The sequence below is a fragment of the Oncorhynchus clarkii genome, chromosome 8 (assembly GCF_045791955.1).
Source record: "Oncorhynchus clarkii lewisi isolate Uvic-CL-2024 chromosome 8, UVic_Ocla_1.0, whole genome shotgun sequence".
Lineage (NCBI taxonomy): Eukaryota > Metazoa > Chordata > Actinopteri > Salmoniformes > Salmonidae > Oncorhynchus > Oncorhynchus clarkii.
Genome location: NC_092154.1, coordinates 22123226 through 22141658, shown reverse-complemented (window position 1 = coordinate 22141658; position 18433 = coordinate 22123226). Strand labels below are relative to the sequence as shown.

Here is an 18433-nt window from a genome sequence, read left to right as displayed (position 1 = left end):
GCACACTTAAATATGATGGGAGCATCATATTAATTAAGAATTAAGTGCCAAAAATATGTTTTCATGATAATATGGCAGTGTGCACACGCCTCGCTGAAATATTTGGTTGTATGTCATGTCACCACAAGGCACAGGTGGCACCTTAATAGTAATGGCTGAAATGGAATTCATTGAATGGTATCAAACGCATCAAATAATACTCCATTACAGTCATTATTATGAGCCGTCCTCCCCTCACCAGCCTCCTGTGCTACAAGGGACACTTACACAGCGATGAATAATGCATGTGTACAGCTCTCTGCACTTTGTGCAAATGTCAAGATGATGGGACCATGTAGCATTACTCAGCACTGTGTGACGCTGCCAACAGGTCAGGATGCTCTGTTCCAGTGCCAGGTCCCTGGTGTAAGACATTGCCACTCTTAGCTTTCACCAAATCTGCTACATTATGAAGCAGATGGACGCACATACGCTCACGCACACACTAACGCACACAAACACGCCTGGGTTAGGTTATGGTTAGGGTGAGGGTTGAGCATGGATGTGGACATGAAAGCAGGGTTAGGATTATACAAGGGAATATTGGAGAAATATTTGACCCATGGTGCAGGAACCTGCTTCCAGGTAGCTCCTGCTCAATTTAACCACTGCAAACAAACACACACCCTCTATGGACAACTGCATGCATATTCATTCTCCTCTTGCACTCTATGTTCTCTGAGAGTCTGTCACTGGGTCTCCTTAGGGGATGACATGAAACATGCAGAGAGAGAGAGAGAGAGAGAGAGAGCAAAATAAAAGGATTGCTAAACTCACATATAAACTCAGCAAAAAAGAAACATCCTCTCACTGTCAACTGCGTTTATTTTCAGCAAACTTAACATGTGTAAATGTTTGTATGAACATAACAAGATTCAACAACTAAGACATAAACTGAACAAGTTCCACAGACATGTGACTAACAGAAATGGAATAATGTGTCCCTGAACAAAGGGGGGGTCAAAATCAAAAGTAACAGTCAGTATCTGGTGTGGCCACCAGCTGCATTAAGTACTGCGGTGCATCTCCTCCCCATGGACTGCACCAGATTAGCCAGTTCTTGCTGTGAGATGTTACCCCACTCTTCCACCAAAGCACCTGCAAGTTCCCGGGCATTTCTGGGGGGAATTGCCCTAGCCCTCACCCTCCGATCCAACAGGTCCCAGACGTGCTCAATGGGATTGAGATCCGTGCTCTTCACTGGCCATGGCAGAACACTGACATTCCTGTCTTGCAGGAAATCACACACAGAATGAGCAGTATGTCTGGTTGCATTGTCATGCTGGAGGCTTATGTCAGGATGAGCCTGCAGGAAGGGTCCCACATGAGGGAGGAGGATGTCTTCCCTGTAACGCACAGCGTTGAGATTGTCTGCAATGACAACAAGCTCAGTCCGATGATGCTGTGACACACCGCCCAAGATGGACCCTCCACTTTCAAATCGGATCACGCTCCAGAGTACAGGCCTCTATGTAACGCTCATTCCTTTGATGATAAAGGCGAATCCGACCATCACCCCTGGTGAGACAAAACCGCAACTCGTCAGTGAAGGACACTTTTTGTGTCTGGTCCAGCGATGGTGGGTTTGTGCCCACAGGCAACGTTGTTGCCGGTGATGTTTGGTGAGGATCTGCCTTACCACAGGCCTACAAGCCCTCAGTCCTGCCTCTCTCAGCCTATTGCGGACAGTCTGAGCACTGATGGAGGGATTGTGCATTCCTGGTATAACTCGGGCAGATGTTGCCATCCTGTACCTGTCCCGCGGGTGTGATGTTTGGATGTACCGATCCTGTGCAGGTGTTGTTACACGTGGTCTGCCACTGCGAGGACGATCAGCTATCCGTCCTGTCTTCCTGTAGCGCTGTCTTAGGCGTCTCACAGTATGGACATTGCCATTTATTGCCCTGGCCACATCTGCAGTCCTCATGCCTCCTTGTAGCATGCCTAAGGCACGTTCACACAGATGAGCAGGGACCGTGGGCATCTTTCTTTTGGTGTTTTTCAGAGTCAGTAGAAAGACCTCTTTGGTGCCCTAAATGTTCATAACTGTGACCTTAATTGACTACCGTCTGTAAGCTGTTCTTAACGACTGTTCCACAGGTGCATTAATTGTTTATGGTTCATTGAACAAGCATGGGAAACAGTGTTTTAAACCATTTACAATGAAGATCTGTGAAGTTATTTGAATTTTTATGAATTATCATTGAAAGACACGGCCCTGAAAAAGGGACGTTTATTTTTTTGCTGAGTTTATATATATATACAGTATATATAGAGAAAGAGAGAGAGAGAGAGAGAGAGAGAGAGAGAGACAGACCAACAGCAGTGCCGTTGGCCCATGATGCATGCCATTCCAACACTATGGTCAGAGCAGAATGCCACAATGCTGCTTCAGTATCTAGGACACACAACCACAGGCGTAGCCCACCCTTATAGCTGGCACACTATCTGGGGTCTGTCAGCAAGACAAGTGTGACGGTCTCATTCCTCCATCTCTTCCATGGACAGAACAGCTCACACGGTGCCCTGACACACAGCTCTCTCCCCACTCATCACATTCAGAGGGGACAATTAGCTGAAGTCTGGTGAATCTGGTGATCATCTAATTACTACTGGCACCAACATCTATCTCGTTAACTGGAGAACTGTGTCCATTACTCAGCTGGTGGTTTGTCCCCAACCTTAAGAGTTAGAGTGGAACTTTTAATATTGGTTAAGGTGGTATTGTAAGGAAACATACTTCTGTCTGTCTCTCAGTACCCTGTTCTCATTGGCAGTCAGAGGAGGACTGATTGTGAGTTGTGATCTGAGCTCGGGACTCCACTCATTTTGAATGTACATTGCGACGCACCCTGTCTATGGCCCCTTGTCGACATAGATGAGGTCATTGCTAATTGATGCCATGATAGAGCTGCAGACTCAACTCATCCAATTAACACATCACTCCAATAATTGATTGGGCTGAAACAGCCCATGGGCGGACATGGTCAAGTGAAAGTTGTGCTCAGAACATCTTCCAGCAGAATTTTCTGCTTTGGTCCTAATAAAACATAAGGTCTCCCTGTCTCTCATTTCTCAGCACATTATAGCAGAACAGTCATCAAATATTAAGACATGAATAGGCATTTCATTTATCTGTCAGGCACCAAGGTCTCATCAAATGTCACTGTTCCTTGTTTATTTCTCTTTTCTCTTCCTGGTCCCTTCGATAATGTTAGTATGCTGTCCTCTAGAGCACAGGGCAGAGGTTCAAAAAAGCACTGAAGCTAAAACAGATGGAGAGAGCCCTGGGATGTTTTAGTACCCAGGATGCTGTTTAGGATGGATCGTGTGCCCTGGAGGGAGTGTGTGTGTGTATGCATGTGTGTGTGTCCTGCAGAGACTGGAAGGCTGTGACGGATTATATTAGGCGCTCAGAACACAGGACGAAGATGAAAACTGTAATATTAATAGACAACAATAGAGACAGTAAAGCACAGACCTCTAATAAAACACTGACAGTTACTTCACACGTATCCCCAAGTTCCAACACACAAATCCCCTACCTACATGAGAGCTGCCTGCCAGGCAGCATGAGTCATCTCAATGTGCATAATCTTTTTATTTCCCCCAAGTCGTCCCAATAATCTGCTGAACTCTATTAGCTCTCTCAGATCACTGCTGTGTCATGGTGTGAACTGAGCCTTAGCCGCTCTGGTCCAGATACCACACAGTACACACTCCTCCCTCCAAAAGCAACCTCCCTCCCTGTTCCTCCCCACTCCTTCTCGGAGCCTCATCCAATGGGAACGCCACAGGAAAGCATCCTCGGCTTCATCCCAGACTCAATGGGACACGGGCTGTAACCTGACAGCAAACACAGAATAAGCTCCATGCTGATTTGCATAAGGGAAAAACACATTAAATTGACTTCTTCAAAAAGCAATTTGCAAATAAGATACACATTCAGCAGATGATATACTGAATGTCTCTCTGCGTAGCTATTTCATTACCAGCAGTGTCTTGTATTTTATTTTTTTTACCAATATTCAGAACATGGAGAAAATTAAAGAGAGTGGCTTCCATGGTGGCTCTGATCTGTAGAACAGTTAGACAGTTATAAATCAAGTCAACATTTAGACTGCAGAGGAGAGAAAGGAGAATGGGTATCTGAAAAAGGAGAACTGGACATCATCAATAAACTGAAGAAAGTCTCAAAATTCACTTTTAGGTATTCACTTAACATCAATTAGTAAAAATAAACAATACAAATGAATTGTCTAGTCAAGCACAGGCGTGAATCCAACCACCAGCCTAGCATAAAATGTTTGACGTGTCTCTTAGTTTGTTTTCATAACCTTTTGATTGCTCACATCAGGCCTAAAATAATGCATTTCCAATATACTGTATCAGTAGTAGTTTTGCTGGATGCTGGTTAATCCTCTCTAATGCCTGCAATCCCGGTCAATCCCCGTAGCTCCAACAGCTGTGTGACTGTGGCTCCCAGATTAGAGCACTACCCATGGAGCGGCATCACACTGATGCATAGCAGCCCCTGCTGGAGCACAGTTCATATCAGCCCCGCGGTGTCAGTGATACTGCATAAACATATTTTTCCCTCCTGGGCGAATGTTTAATGAGTTTTTCAATTCAGAGGTTCACCTCTCCAGAAAACACACAAAAACAAACAACAAATAATAGAAAATGTGTAGAACAACTGACATCGAGGTAGACAAGTCTTTAGAGGTACGGTACAGAGGATCACTAAGGACTAATATACATACATAATCAGCTATAAATACCAAGTATATGGCCAAAGAGACATTTAGTTGGTCTAGGTTGGAAATAGTTAACTTGACTGAATAATATAAATGCAACATGCAACAATTTCAAAGGTTTTACTGAGTTACAGTTCATATCAGGAAATCAGTCACTAGAAATAAATAAATTAGGCGTTAATCTATGGATTTCACATGACTGGGAATATAGATACCTTAAAAAAAAGTGAATCAGAAAACCATTCAGTATCTGGTGTCACATCTTCTTCGCATAGAGTTGATCAGATTGTGGTCTGTGGAATGTTGTCCCCCTCCTCTTCAATGGCTGTGCCAAGTTGCTGGTTATTGACGGGAAATGGAACACGATGTTGTACACGTCGATCCAGAGCATCCCAAACATGCTCAATGGGTGACATGTCTGGTGAGTATGCAGAGTATGCAGGTGAGTATGCAGAGTATGCAGGTGAGTATGCAGCTTCCAGTATTTGTGTACAGATCCTTGCAACATGGGGCTGTGCATTGTCATTCTGAAACATGAGATGATGGCGGTGGATGAATGGCACGACAATGGGCCTCAGGAATTCGAATGCACAGAGACACCATGACAAGTTGCCATTGATAAAATGCAATTATGTTCGTTGTCTGTAGCTTATACCATAACCCCACCGCCCCCATGGGCCACTCTTTTCACAACGTTGACATCAGCAAACTGCTCGCCCACACGACGGCATACACGTGGTCTGTGGTTGTGAGGGCAGTTGGACATACTGCCAAATTATCTAAAATGACGTTGGATGCAGCTTATGGTAGAGAAATGAACATTCAATATTCTAGCTCTGGTGGACATTCCTGCAGTCAGCATGCCAATTGCACGCTCCCTCAAAACTTGAGACATCTGTGGCATTGTGTTGTGTGACAAAACTGCAAATTTTAGAGTGGCCTTTTATTGTCCCCAGCACAAAGTGCACCTGTGTAACGACCATGCTGTTTAATCAGCTTCTTAATATGCCACACCTGTCAGGTGGGTGGATTATCTTGGCAAAAGAGAAATGCTCACTTACAGTGATGTAAACAAATGTGTGCACAACATTTGAGAGAAATAAGCTTTTTGTGTGTATGAAACATTTCTGTGATGTTTTATTTCAGCTCATGAAACATGGGACCAACACTTTATATGGCATGTTTAATATTTTTGTTCAGTGTAGGGATAGACAAAGTCCCTCATAGCTATTACTGTGTATTTCTTGGTTGTGCTGCCACCCTGTGTCCTTAGTTCACAACTGTATACAGTACATTACCTAGCTTTAGATGGACCTCAATTCAATTTATTAAGTGATTATTTGAGAAATAGCAACCATTTATATTATTGGTCTACATGTCCCTGAACAATTAACATTCCTTAGCCTCCTAAGAACAATGCTCACAAGCTTACATTCGGACTATATTGATAAAAGTCACCTTGTCCGAGAGAGATTTTCATGGTAATCAAAACCTCACACCAGGGTAAGCCTACACAAAACACAGCCCTTATTTTAAGTGTTTATAAAATTCCCTATGGGAAACATTTGTGGTGGAAAAAATACTGGAACCATTTCTCTTTTTGACCGCTAGGTTTTATGGGTGTTATGACACCTCCACTGCGGGGCTCTATTCCAAAAGGTAGGTTTAACAGAGCAAGTGAAACGTGATCATACAGATCACCCATATATCGCCAATAATGCTATTTAGGCCTATATAGGATTTGTAAAGTTATCAACAGCTATTGTTTTAATTAAACTAAAATAGACAATACCTAGTTCTAGGGTTTCAAGCTCTGATTGATTACAAATTAATAATTTATATTTATTCACATCTCAATCTCAACCAAAAATCAAATCAAACATCATTTAAAGTTTGATTTGATTTAGTCCTACTCTTTAACTGATCTTTTTGATCGAGATGGAGATGTGAAGCCAACATATCAATTATTAATTTGTAGACAAACTGGAATTAAAGCCAGACTAAGTCAGTGGCACAGATGGAACTATCCAAGCAGATAGCTTTTGTTGGCACAAAAAAAAAAAAAAAAACACTGAAAGGGTTTTGATACTCTTCTGCCACCTAGTGGATAATAGCTATACACACAGTTTCACTTGGAAGTGGTTTGGATCCCAATCATTACAAAATGACAGATAGAAAATGAAGCCAGATTTTCAATGAATTCTGAGTGTGAGAGTGAGACAGTTCTGAATTTCCTCTGATAATCACATATTGACTGTCAGACACATTTGACCTGGACTGGAAGCACTAATATAAATGATGTTGAGGTCATTTCAGAATAAAAACACCAAAAATGCTTGATATTAAAGATTGTTTTTATTCACAATAGAAGTGTAACAAATATAGTTTATGAAACATTTTGCTGCTCATTTAATATCATTTAAGCTCATAAGATTTATATAAATGTATAATGGCATATTTGCCAGAATGGAATATTTACATTTCAATAACAAACCACACACAAAAAAACTGAACAGAACAATTCCTCACAAAATTAAACTTGCATATAAACCAAAATAAACTATGTGCAATGGAATGATTATCAGCATTATTGTATCATTTACATTTGAGGTTGTTTCACAAAACCATTAAGAGATTCACAAATAAAAGGCATTGTAATGTGAGAGATCATCAACACAATATTCAACCACAAAGTCAATTTGAAATTAACAGCACGTCTTCTAGTCTGCATATCTGAAACAACGACGAAAGGAAATGCTTCATATGTCATGTGTTAGCATTTTACAGCGACTTGAAGTTTCTCAGTATCACTACGAGTAATCTCTGCTGCTCCCTAAAGCTGCAACAGTCAGGAGAACCACTTAGGCTCTCCGACAGTGCAGAGATGGTGAATGCAGCAATTTCATATCTACAGTGTATCACAGTGTATAGTGACGCTCTTCCCTGGAGCCGGATTGGCTACCGAACTGAACTAGGTAGTAGGGATGTCAGCCTACATGGATATCACAGTTTCTCTCATTAACATTGCTTCCTCCAGTAAGGTAAACAGGTATTATTATTATGTCTTAAAGAATGCTGTAGAAAGCAGAGTTTGGCTCCAGTAGTGGGCTGATATCAGCTTCTCAAACCTCGTCTGGTCTATCCTCTAATGTAAGAAAATTACTTCAACCTTGACGAAGGCCCTTCTTCAAGACCTCTTGATCCTACCCCGTTTATTTCCCAATAAGATGTACTGTATGTGGACATCAGTGGCCCCTGACTGTGAAAGATGTACACTACAGAAGAACGGGACCACGAGACCTAGTTTGATACAAATCCGCTCCCCTTTAACTTTGCCTTTATGATGAGACAACAGAGTGGTTTGATGGGTCCTGTGGTCACCTGAAAATCCATTTTTGAGTGTCCATAAACTTCCATGTTCATAAGTGTGTTGGAGCGTGTGAGTGTGTAGTGTGTACTTCTGAATACGATATGCATGTACAGTGTGACCACTTTGATGTATTCATCATCTTGTCTTTATACAGTATTCAGCATGTATGTATGCATGTTCATATGTGAGTGTATGCCATCAGTGTAGTGGACATACAACCTTCCTTGCATCTTCTCATTGCATTTCAACACAACTAAACATCTCTTCTTTGTGCTTCCTCTTCTTCTGAACTGACTAACAGCTTCCTCTTCTTCTGAACTGACTAACAGCTTCCTCTGATCGGTACCGCCAGAGCCATATATTTTAGAGATTTGGGCAAACTACGAATTTGGAATATTTCTTATCCTAGACATTCCGTTACATATCATTATTTAAATATTCCCTATGTAACATAAATGGGGAACTAACATGGCTGCCATAGAATGTTGAGGTGTCATGTAAATGCCTCATAATGCAGGAACCTCAATGTCCCACCTCTTGAAATAGATTGCTCTGGGTACCACGACACATTGTTTCAGCATTTTGTGCTGTCCAGAAGAAAGGAACAAAAAATACATCTCAACAAACAAATTTAGAACAACAAAAGGTAAAATCATCTTCAGTTCACATTTGATGGTACATTCATACGATGCATTCGTTACATATGATTGACTCCCAAATTATTGGTCTGATTCTGCCCTTGTCTCCCCCACACTGTCTCCCTCCCGTCTCCCAAATAATCCACCTAAACAACAACACAGGGCCCATTCTCTCCACAGTGCCACCAAGGTGCCTGATGCCAAACCTTCCTTCCTATGTACTATGGAATAAATTAACAGCAAAGCAACTATTTTACATCACATGGATTAATGTCTCTACCACCTGTAATAAAGGAACAAACAAACAAACAAAGCACATGTCAACTTTGTCAATTAAAAAACAAAGGAACATGATGATGGGGGTGGGGGACTAGGCTGAATGAATTGATGACATGTTGGTAGAAGGAATCTACTGTCCACACGTTCCATACTTCAGGAGGAAGGGAACAGATAGATAGTCAACATTTCTACTTCTTTAAAAACAGAGGTTGTTCTCAGTGCAGGTCTTTTCCCATCAAGGTACTTAATCTCCTTCAATACTCTATGTTGACCTGCTACACTCATCTGACTGGACTGGTGTATTACTGGTGTTCAACACCAGATGTCAGTGTGGTAGAGGAGGTGACAAAGCACTCAGTCAACCATGCCATGTGAACAATGATGGTACCTACCTACCGGTTTAAATTAAAAACCTTGCCATTTGCCTGAACTGCTTATTTGATAGACCATATTAGACTGAAAGGCACTAGTTAAGATTTGACTATCAAAGCAGGTGAGAACCAAGCTCTGGGTCTTAAACAGAAATCCACCTAAATGGTCCATTGTTAAAGTGTGACTAAAATCATACTTACGATAAGAACGACACAAATGTGATATGTTGATTGACATTGATCTATTGTCAGTCACACCCACAAACACATACCTCAAATGGTGGAAAGAACGAAAGAAAATAAATGACAAAGCTTTCTTCAAATCGGTATGGCTTTTTTTGGAGTGACGGCAAATCTTACAGCGCAGTGTCCTGTTCTCCTCACAGAGGAGGGTAGATTTACAGCACTGGGAGGGGGGAGCATGCAGACTATCTTTACAAGATGACAAGAGGAGAACTCTTGGATGAGGTGGTTCCTCCCAGTCCCCAGTAGGTGGCAGTCTGGCTCTGGAGAGGCAGGCAGCCGGTCCGGTTCCATCTGGTCTGGTCAGGGACTCCAAAACAGGAGAGTCCAGTCTGCCAGGGAAGCGGCCTGCCTGGGTGAGCTCCACCCATGGTGGGGGAGGAGTAAGAGACAGCTCCGCCCACTGCTCAGAAGGGGAGGGGGTAGAGGAGTTTGGTGGTGGGAGGGGTCAGGGGGTGATCCAGGAGGACCACTCTACTCCAGCTGGCTGGGCTTGTCTGTCATCTCCTTCCTAATGACAGGGAGGGGGTGGGCCTCGGTGTTGAACACCCAGTGTTCCAAGGGAAGATGGTCATCATCAGAGAAGAGCAGGTACAGGTATCTGAGAGAGAGAGAGAGAGAGAGAGAGACTCAACTTAGCTCAAACACTCAAATGTGATCAACAAAACATGAGGACCTCAGACCGACTGACTGATGCAATCATGGACAACATCTACTAGATGTCTGAGAGTGTCAGAGACGGTGGTGGGCCGGGGGTGGTCTCACGAAGACACGTCCCAAAACCAACTCAGGGAACAACCAGTTCAGGAGCTCTCCCATGCCAATATTTCCCTGCCAAGCTTGGGGAGAGCCAAGCCAACAATGCAAATCAATGAATAAATAAAAATGACAAAAGACTAAACAATTTCTGTTTCCTTTGGCAGAAAACAGCAGCTTGGTCACCGCATGCCAAAAACTATCGCACTCGGCATTAAGTTTTTGCGAGTGAACCGGTCGCAAATCAAAAGTTGATTCCAGAACCAACAGTTAGGGGACGAGTGGAGGCGGATCTATACCCTACACGTCCTTAATCAGGTACAGAGGTGACACTTGTTGGAACCGGCTAACGCCATGCCCACCCCGAGTCCCCACGGTGACCTTGCGGACACCACTCCATGTTCAGAGAGAGAGATTCAAAGACTCAATCATGGACACTCGTGACAGTTGTGGCTGCTTCACATGATGTATTGTTGTCTCTACCTTCTTGCCTTCATGCTGTTGTCTGTGCCAATAATGTTGTACCATGTTTTGTGCTGCTGCCATGTGGTGTCGCTACCATGCTGTGTTGTCATGCGTTGCTACCATGCTGTGTTGTCATGCGTTGCTACCATGCTGCGTTGTCATGCGTTGCTACCATGCTGCGTTGTCATGCGTTGCTACCATGCTGCGTTGTCATGCGTTGCTACCGTGCTGTGTTGTCATGCGTTGCTACCGTGCTGTGTTGTCATGCGTTGCTACCGTGCTGTGTTGTCATGCGTTGCTACCATGCTGCGTTGTCATGCGTTGCTACCATGCTGTGTTGTCATGCGCTGCTACCATGCTGTGTTGTCATGCGTTGCTACCATGCTGCGTTGTCATGCGTTGCTACCATGCTGTGTTGTCATGTGTTGCTGCCATGCTGTGTTGTCATGCGTTGCTACCATGCTGTGTTGTCATGCGTTGCTACCATGCTGTTGTCATGCGTTGCTACCATGCTGCGTTGTCATGCGTTGCTACCATGCTGTGTTGTCATGCGTTGCTGCCATGCTGTGTTGTCATGCGTTGCTGCCATGCTGTGTTGTCATGCGCTGCTACCATGCTGTTGTCATGCGTTGCTACCATGCTGCGTTGTCATGTGTTGCTGCCATGCTGTGTTGTCATGCGTTGCTACCATGCTGTGTTGTCATGCGTTGCTACCATGCTGTTGTCATGCGTTGCTACCATGCTGCGTTGTCATGCGTTGCTACCATGCTGTGTTGTCATGCGTTGCTACCATGCTGTGTTGTTGTTTTAAGTCTCTCTTTATGTAGTGTTGTGGTGTCTCTTGTCGTGATGTGTGTTTTGTCCTATATTTATTTATTTAACTAATTGAGGCCTTTTGCCTTTTGATGGGCCGTCATTGTAAATAAGAATTTGTTCTTAACTGACTTGCCTCGTTAAATAAAGATAAAATCAAAATAAATAAAGATGGAGAATGAGACAGAGTGAGAGAGAAAGGAGAAGTGGCTCCAGATGTTACAGAGAGGGATGATTAAAGGCCGTGGGTGGGAGAGTCCAGGCACTCCTCCCAACAGTTAAACCACACCTGACCTGCCAGATCAAGAAACAGCTAGGGGGAGGAACATTGAGTCCACCACAGTCAGTGAGCCCCCAGTGTTCTCAGAACTCAAGTGATTACTCAAAACTCAAAGCCCCATTGCACTACACTAGGAATGATGAATACAAGTAAAATAACTCCTTAAGTCACAGCATAGCATCCCTCTTTAACAGTGTCTCGTGTCCTAATACTGGGAACAAAGTGAACATCGGGAGGGCTTTTGGGCCCCTTCATGTTGATAAGTGCTTTTGATCTGGGGGAACATGTTAATGCAGTAGACCACGGCAACAAGCCCACAGCACAGTCCACCTCCCTGGGAAGGAACGGGAGGAGACAGCAAAGCAAACAGCCAGATATACACTGTTTTCAGAGTCATCACTACTAATGTGACCTCACTCTAAGAGAGGAAGGAGGAGGACCCTGGCTATGAGGCAGAAAGAAATGGAGAAAATAAGGAGAAAGGAGAGGGGAGACAGGAAGAGAGGGTGAGAGAGGGAAAGAGAGGCAGAAAGAAATGGAGAAAAGGAGGAGAGAGAGGAGAAAGGAGAGGGGAGACAGGAAGAGAGGGTGAGAGAGGGAATGAGAGGCAGAAAAAATGGAGTGGAAGAAAGTAGGGAGTGAGGGAGAGCCAGTGTCTAATAGATGGATTTTGCAAGCATCAGTAAACAAGACATTTGGGGAGGCCTGGGATCTGGAGACCCTATTCGCCAGATTGCATCACTTTCCACCACCATTAAATACTACAGACGTTTGAACGGCTCTATTAAGCGGTGGGACTCACACAGCGTTTCATAGCAGCATCAGTCAGAGAGGCAGATTAGCCCAGGGGTTTGACCACAAAAGGAAAATAAACACCAACATCAAAGTGCTGCACAATTATTAAATGCACAGGAGGGTGAAAACATATTTAACTTTTCTGTCAAGCAAGTCTCCCTCCCTCACTTAGCCTCTTATCCTTACTCTAGCCCAACCTTGAACCTATCATCTTTTCCTCTCTCCCCGGGTCCCCCCTTTCCATCTCTCTCTTCATCTTCCTACCCCTCTTTCCCTTTCTTTCTCTCCCTCTCTCCTGCATGCAGCTTGTTGTTATCTCACTGAGTCATGGTGACGTGGCTGTGGCTATCGTACCTAGCCCCGGGGAAGAGCAGTGCCAAGCAGGGGAGGGACACAGAGCAGAGCGGGGACACAAAGAAGAGCAGGGACACAGAGACCATGACCTCTCTATAAGGTCACACCAGAGTGCTGTGACAAGGTTCCAACAAGAGGGGAGCAAAACAACACCACTGACCCTCAATAGAAACAAAACAACACCACTGACCCTCAATAGAAACAAAACACCACCACTGACCCTCAATAGAAACAAAACACCACCACTGACCCGCAATAGAAACAAAACACCACCACTGACCCTCAATAGAAACAAAACAACACCACTGACCCTCAATAGAAACAAAACAACACAACTGACCCTCAATAGAAACAAAACAACACAACTGACCCTCAATAGAAACAAAACAACACCACTGACCCTCAATAGAAACAAAACAACACCACTGACCCTCAATAGAAACAAAACAACACCACTGACCCTCAATAGAAACAAAACAACACCACTGACCCTCAATAGAAACAAAACAACACCACTGACCCTCAATAGAAACAAAACACCACCACTGACTCGCAATAGAAACAAAACAACACCACTGACCCGCAATAGAAACAAAACAACACCACTGACCCTCAATAGAAACAAAACAACACCACTGACCCTCAATAGAAACAAAACAACACCACTGACCCGCAATAGAAACAAAACAACACCACTGACCCTCAATAGAAACAAAACAACACCACTGACCCTCAATAGAAACAAAACATCACCACTGACCCTCAATAGAAACAAAACACCACCACTGACCCTCAATAGAAACAAAACACCACCACTGACCCGCAATAGAAACAAAACAACACCACTGACTCGCAATAGAAACAAAACACCACCACTGACCCGCAATAGAAACAAAACAACACCACTGACCCGCAATAGAAACAAAACACCACTGATCCTCAATAGAAACAAAACAACACCAATGACACTTAACAGAACCCATAGAGAGGGGGGTTAATGCTCTCTCAGACCAGGATTAGACTGTAAAAAAGACAGAGATCCATCTATACACCATTCTATAGTCCATCTACTCCTCAGGCATTCTGCTCTTATCAATGGTGAAAGTGGAGAGGAGACAGAGAGAAATTGAATTGAGAGGGGGGGGGGGGGGTATAATGGGCTCAGTAAAAGCGCTCTGTCTGCCTGCCTGCCGCCGCCTCCTTTTATCTATCTCTGTGTGTGACTGCTGCTATCTCTGAGAAGACTGCTGAGGTCCCTGTAGTCCACAGCACACTGCCTGCCTGTCAGTCTGAGCCGGCCGTGACAATACAATACACCCAGGACGTCAGTAGTTTCTCTTCAGAGGCCCGCAGGCACAGCACAGACAGAGGTGGAGTACTCAGTGGGGGAAGGACATTATTCTACTTGTGATCTGTTTTGAAGTGTTCAAACAAACTGAATGTCAGGAATACAACATAAAGTCTGTTTTTCAGGGTGTGATGAAATTCTAGAGCAGATCTTAGATGTCATGAAACGGTGTGGGTGTCAAACTCATCCACACACGATAAGATGAAGATAACCGTCTAGTTGGCATGATGGGGAGGAATATTCATGACCCCACCTGTCCCAGTATATTTAAGAAAATCGAATACTGTAGTTATTCAAGGGTATGTTCTGGGGGAGGATGTAGGATAACAAAATCATGCCAACAAACCTGATGTATTTTTATCTAATGGACTAACAATCGCACTTGACTTTTTTCCCCCTCTTACTAGCTCGGACTATGCTGATAGCTACTTTATTGAGGAAAACTGTACTCACTTCAAATCAAATCAAAGTTTATTTGTCACATGCGCCAAATACAACAGGTGTAGTAGACCTTACAGTGAAATTCTTACTTACAAGCCCTTAACCAACAATGCAGTTCTAGAAAAATAAGTCATGAAAGTATTTACTAAAATAAACTGAAATAGTAAAAAAAAAAAAAAAAAGAAAATAAAAGTATCAACTAATTAAAGAGCTGCAGTAAAATAACAGTAACGAGGCCATATACAGGGGGTACTGGTACAGAGTCAATGTGTGGGGTCACCGGTTAGTCGAGGTCATTGAGGTAATATGTACATGTAGGTAGAGGTAGTGACTACGCATAGCTAATAAAAAGAGAGTAGCAGTTAAAAGATTTGGGTTGGGGGGGGGGAGACACTGCAAATAGTCTGGGTAGCCCTTTGATTAGCTGTTCAGGAGTCTTATGGCTTGGGGATAGAAGCTGTTAGTTAAGAAGCCTTTTGGACCTAGACTTGGCGCTCCGGTACCGCTGTGATATGTGGGTCTTCCACCCAGCCATCTTAAGATGAATGCACTAACTGTAAGTCACTCTGGATAAGAGCATCTTCTAAATGACTGAAATGTAAAGGCAAGGTGAAAGTTGTAATGCTCGGTATCCAGATGCCTCTATGCAGAATGACAGTGTGTGACTAGAGGGTCTTACTTGAGTGTCTCGGCCAGGTAGAAGCTCTGCTGGACGTCATCATGGTTGGGGCTGGAGGCGTAGACGTCCCGCACTCCACTGTAGCCCCCCTCCACACGACAGTGCTTCTCCAGAGCCTGAGAGACACAGAGAGAACAGACAGTAGACGGGGGACAAGAACGTGAGAGCGGAGGGAGAAGTGTTGAGCTGACTCTGTTCTTAGGTCAGTGTGTTGGAGATGTATGCACAGTGCTAGCTAGTTGCTGAGTAGGCACATTTCAATTCAGTGTGGCTGCTCTGCCTGGGGGTAGGGGGGAAGAGGAGAGGAGAGGAGGGGAGGCTGCCTTAGGCACAATGACTCAGGGAGAAAACAGGGCTGATGAGGAAGGGGCTGGGGCTGGGGCTGTAGCGCTCACACATCCAGTCTGGCTGAACAAGGTTGAGGTACAATATCTGCAGGCAGGTAGAGAGGCAGGCTGATTTATGGCTAACACAAGGCCCATCATAGGTAATCTCATGTCATTTGTGGATACAATTACACAGCTCTGGGATCTGGGCAATCAGCATTGCCACTGTTCTGTTGCAGCATGGCAATGATACAGCAGACAGGGGAGAGTGAGAGAGAGAGAGAGAGAAAGGAAGAGTCTCAGAGGTTTTGGAGACTCCTGCACTCAGAACTAGCCATGCGTAGACCTGAATGAGTCTACAGATCACAGTGATCAGAGGTCAATTGGAATGCCTTTTCACTGTGATTTCAGGGGAAGTCTCTTCTCAGTGGAGGTTAAGAAGGGACAGAGTGACACAAACATGACAGGAAGGACTGTGGTGGGATAGTTATGATGGATGATGGGTACTGTAGTTTAGGCTTGGGTGGTATACCGTATATCGGGGTATTTGTAAATAGCCATGGCATGATTTTTTAAATACCAGGTAATTTTCAATACTTTTGAAATAAATGCAGTCAACTCGTGCAATGCGTTAGGAGATAAAGCAGATCGCGTTATTACTTTGTTCACCAACACCGTCGAGTCAGTCACGTGTTTGTTTGTAAACAGCACAACAGGAGAAAGCGGGAGCAGGTGAGTCCAGCTGTGCATTGTTTTAAATTAAACAGTGTTTTTTTGCTTCAATAGAGTGATCAAGGACGTGCAACTATAGTTTTCCGACACAGGAATTACATTAGAGCAACACATTCAATATAAAATAACTTCATTTTCATCAGATGACAATAGAAGTGCAACACTATTTGGCGAGAAGCCACACAAGAAGATAAGCTTACAATGAAAAAGCAAGGTCATTTTAGAAAAAACAATGCGTGGGCATCATATTTCAACTGTTCAGGCCTATCACAGAAAGAATGTAGCCAGCTACATTTCCTAATGTTTTGCTTAAGTTAATCTGGCATTTTAACAAAGAAAAATAGGCTGGCTACACTGAGAAAAGTACTGGAGAAAAGAAGCTCCACATCAGTGGGAGCGCTGTCTGCTGATAAAATGCCCCTTAGTGAATTCTCATCCGAGTTCAGAAGTGCAACTGAAGCACAAATGAGTCTGAAACCGAGCAGAAATTACAATGAGAAGCCTTTTAGATGCGTTTACAAAACGCAGCAAGATATTTCTTATATACGTTTTATTTATTTTTTCCTGAGTGAAAAACGCAGAATTGTGTGTTAACACAAAGCCTAGTTTAACTTGGCATCTAAGTAAGTGCCTCAATTAATAAGATGATGGGGCGTCATATCGTCTCAGCTTTCTGACGTGTTTGAGAAGTCAAAGCCTTTTGGATGAGTTCCACTGTTCTTTTGCCCATCTTAAATTTCTCTTTTTATTGGCCAGTCTGTCTTTGAAGGTCAGCATCCCGGAGTCGCCTCTTCACTGTTGACGTGGAGACTGGTGTTTTGCGGGTACAATTCTTTTTTTTACCCCCTTTTCTCCCCAATTTCGTGGTATCCAATTGTTAGTAGTTACTATCTTGTCTCATTGCTACAACTCCTGTACGGGCTCGGGAGAGACGAAGGTCGAAAGCCAAGTGTCCTCCGAAACACAACCCAACCAAGCCGCACTGCTTCTTAACACAGCGCGCATCCAACCCGGAAGCTAGCCGCACCAATGTGTCTGAGGAAACACTGTGCACCTGGCAACCTGGTTAGCGCGCACTGCGCCCGGCCCGCCACAGGAGTCGCTAGTGTGCGATGAGACAAGGATATCCCTACCGGCCAAACCCTCCCTAACCTGCCCTAGACCACTGCGCCACCCGGGAGGCCCTTTGCGGGTACTATTTAATGAAGCTGCCAGTTGAGGACTTGTGAGGCATCTGCTTCTCAAACTAGACACTCTAAAGTACTTGTCCTCTTGCTCAGTTGTGCACCGGGGCCTCCCACTCCTCTTTCTGTTCTGGTTAGAGCCAGTTTGAGCTGCTCTGTGAAGGGAGTAGTACACAGCGTTGTACGAGATTTTCAGTTTCTTGGCAATTTCTCTTATGGCCTTCATTTCCTTCATTTCTCAGATCAAGAATAGACTGACGAGTTTCAGAAGAAAGTCCTTTGTTTCTGGACATTTTGAGCCCGTAATCAAACCCACAAATGCTGATGCTCCAGACACTCAACTAGTCTAAAGAAGGACAGTTTTATTGCTTCTTTAATCAGAACAAAAGCTTTCAGCTGTGCTAACCTAATTGCAAAAGAGTTTTCTAATTATCAATTAGACTTTTAAAATGATAAACTTGGATTAGCTAACACAACGTGCCACTGGAACACAGGAGTGACGGTTGCTGATAATGGGACTCTGTACGCCTATGTCGATATTCCATAAAAAAAGCTGCCGTTTC

General features: G+C 43.9%; 1 protein-coding gene across 1 annotated transcript in view; it reads right to left on the bottom strand.

The window, feature by feature from the left end:
• Window positions 1-7132: 7132 nt before the first annotated feature.
• The window catches only part of LOC139415103 (mannosyl-oligosaccharide 1,2-alpha-mannosidase IA-like), a 175099-nt gene continuing 163798 nt past the window's right edge, over window positions 7133-18433 (bottom strand). The window contains exons 11-12 of the mRNA XM_071162916.1: window positions 15629-15744; window positions 7133-10298 (exon numbers count right to left, since the gene is read on the bottom strand). Of these exons, the coding sequence (XP_071019017.1) occupies window positions 10172-10298; window positions 15629-15744 (243 nt within the window). The 3' untranslated portion in view covers window positions 7133-10171. The remainder of the gene's footprint in view (window positions 10299-15628; window positions 15745-18433) is intronic.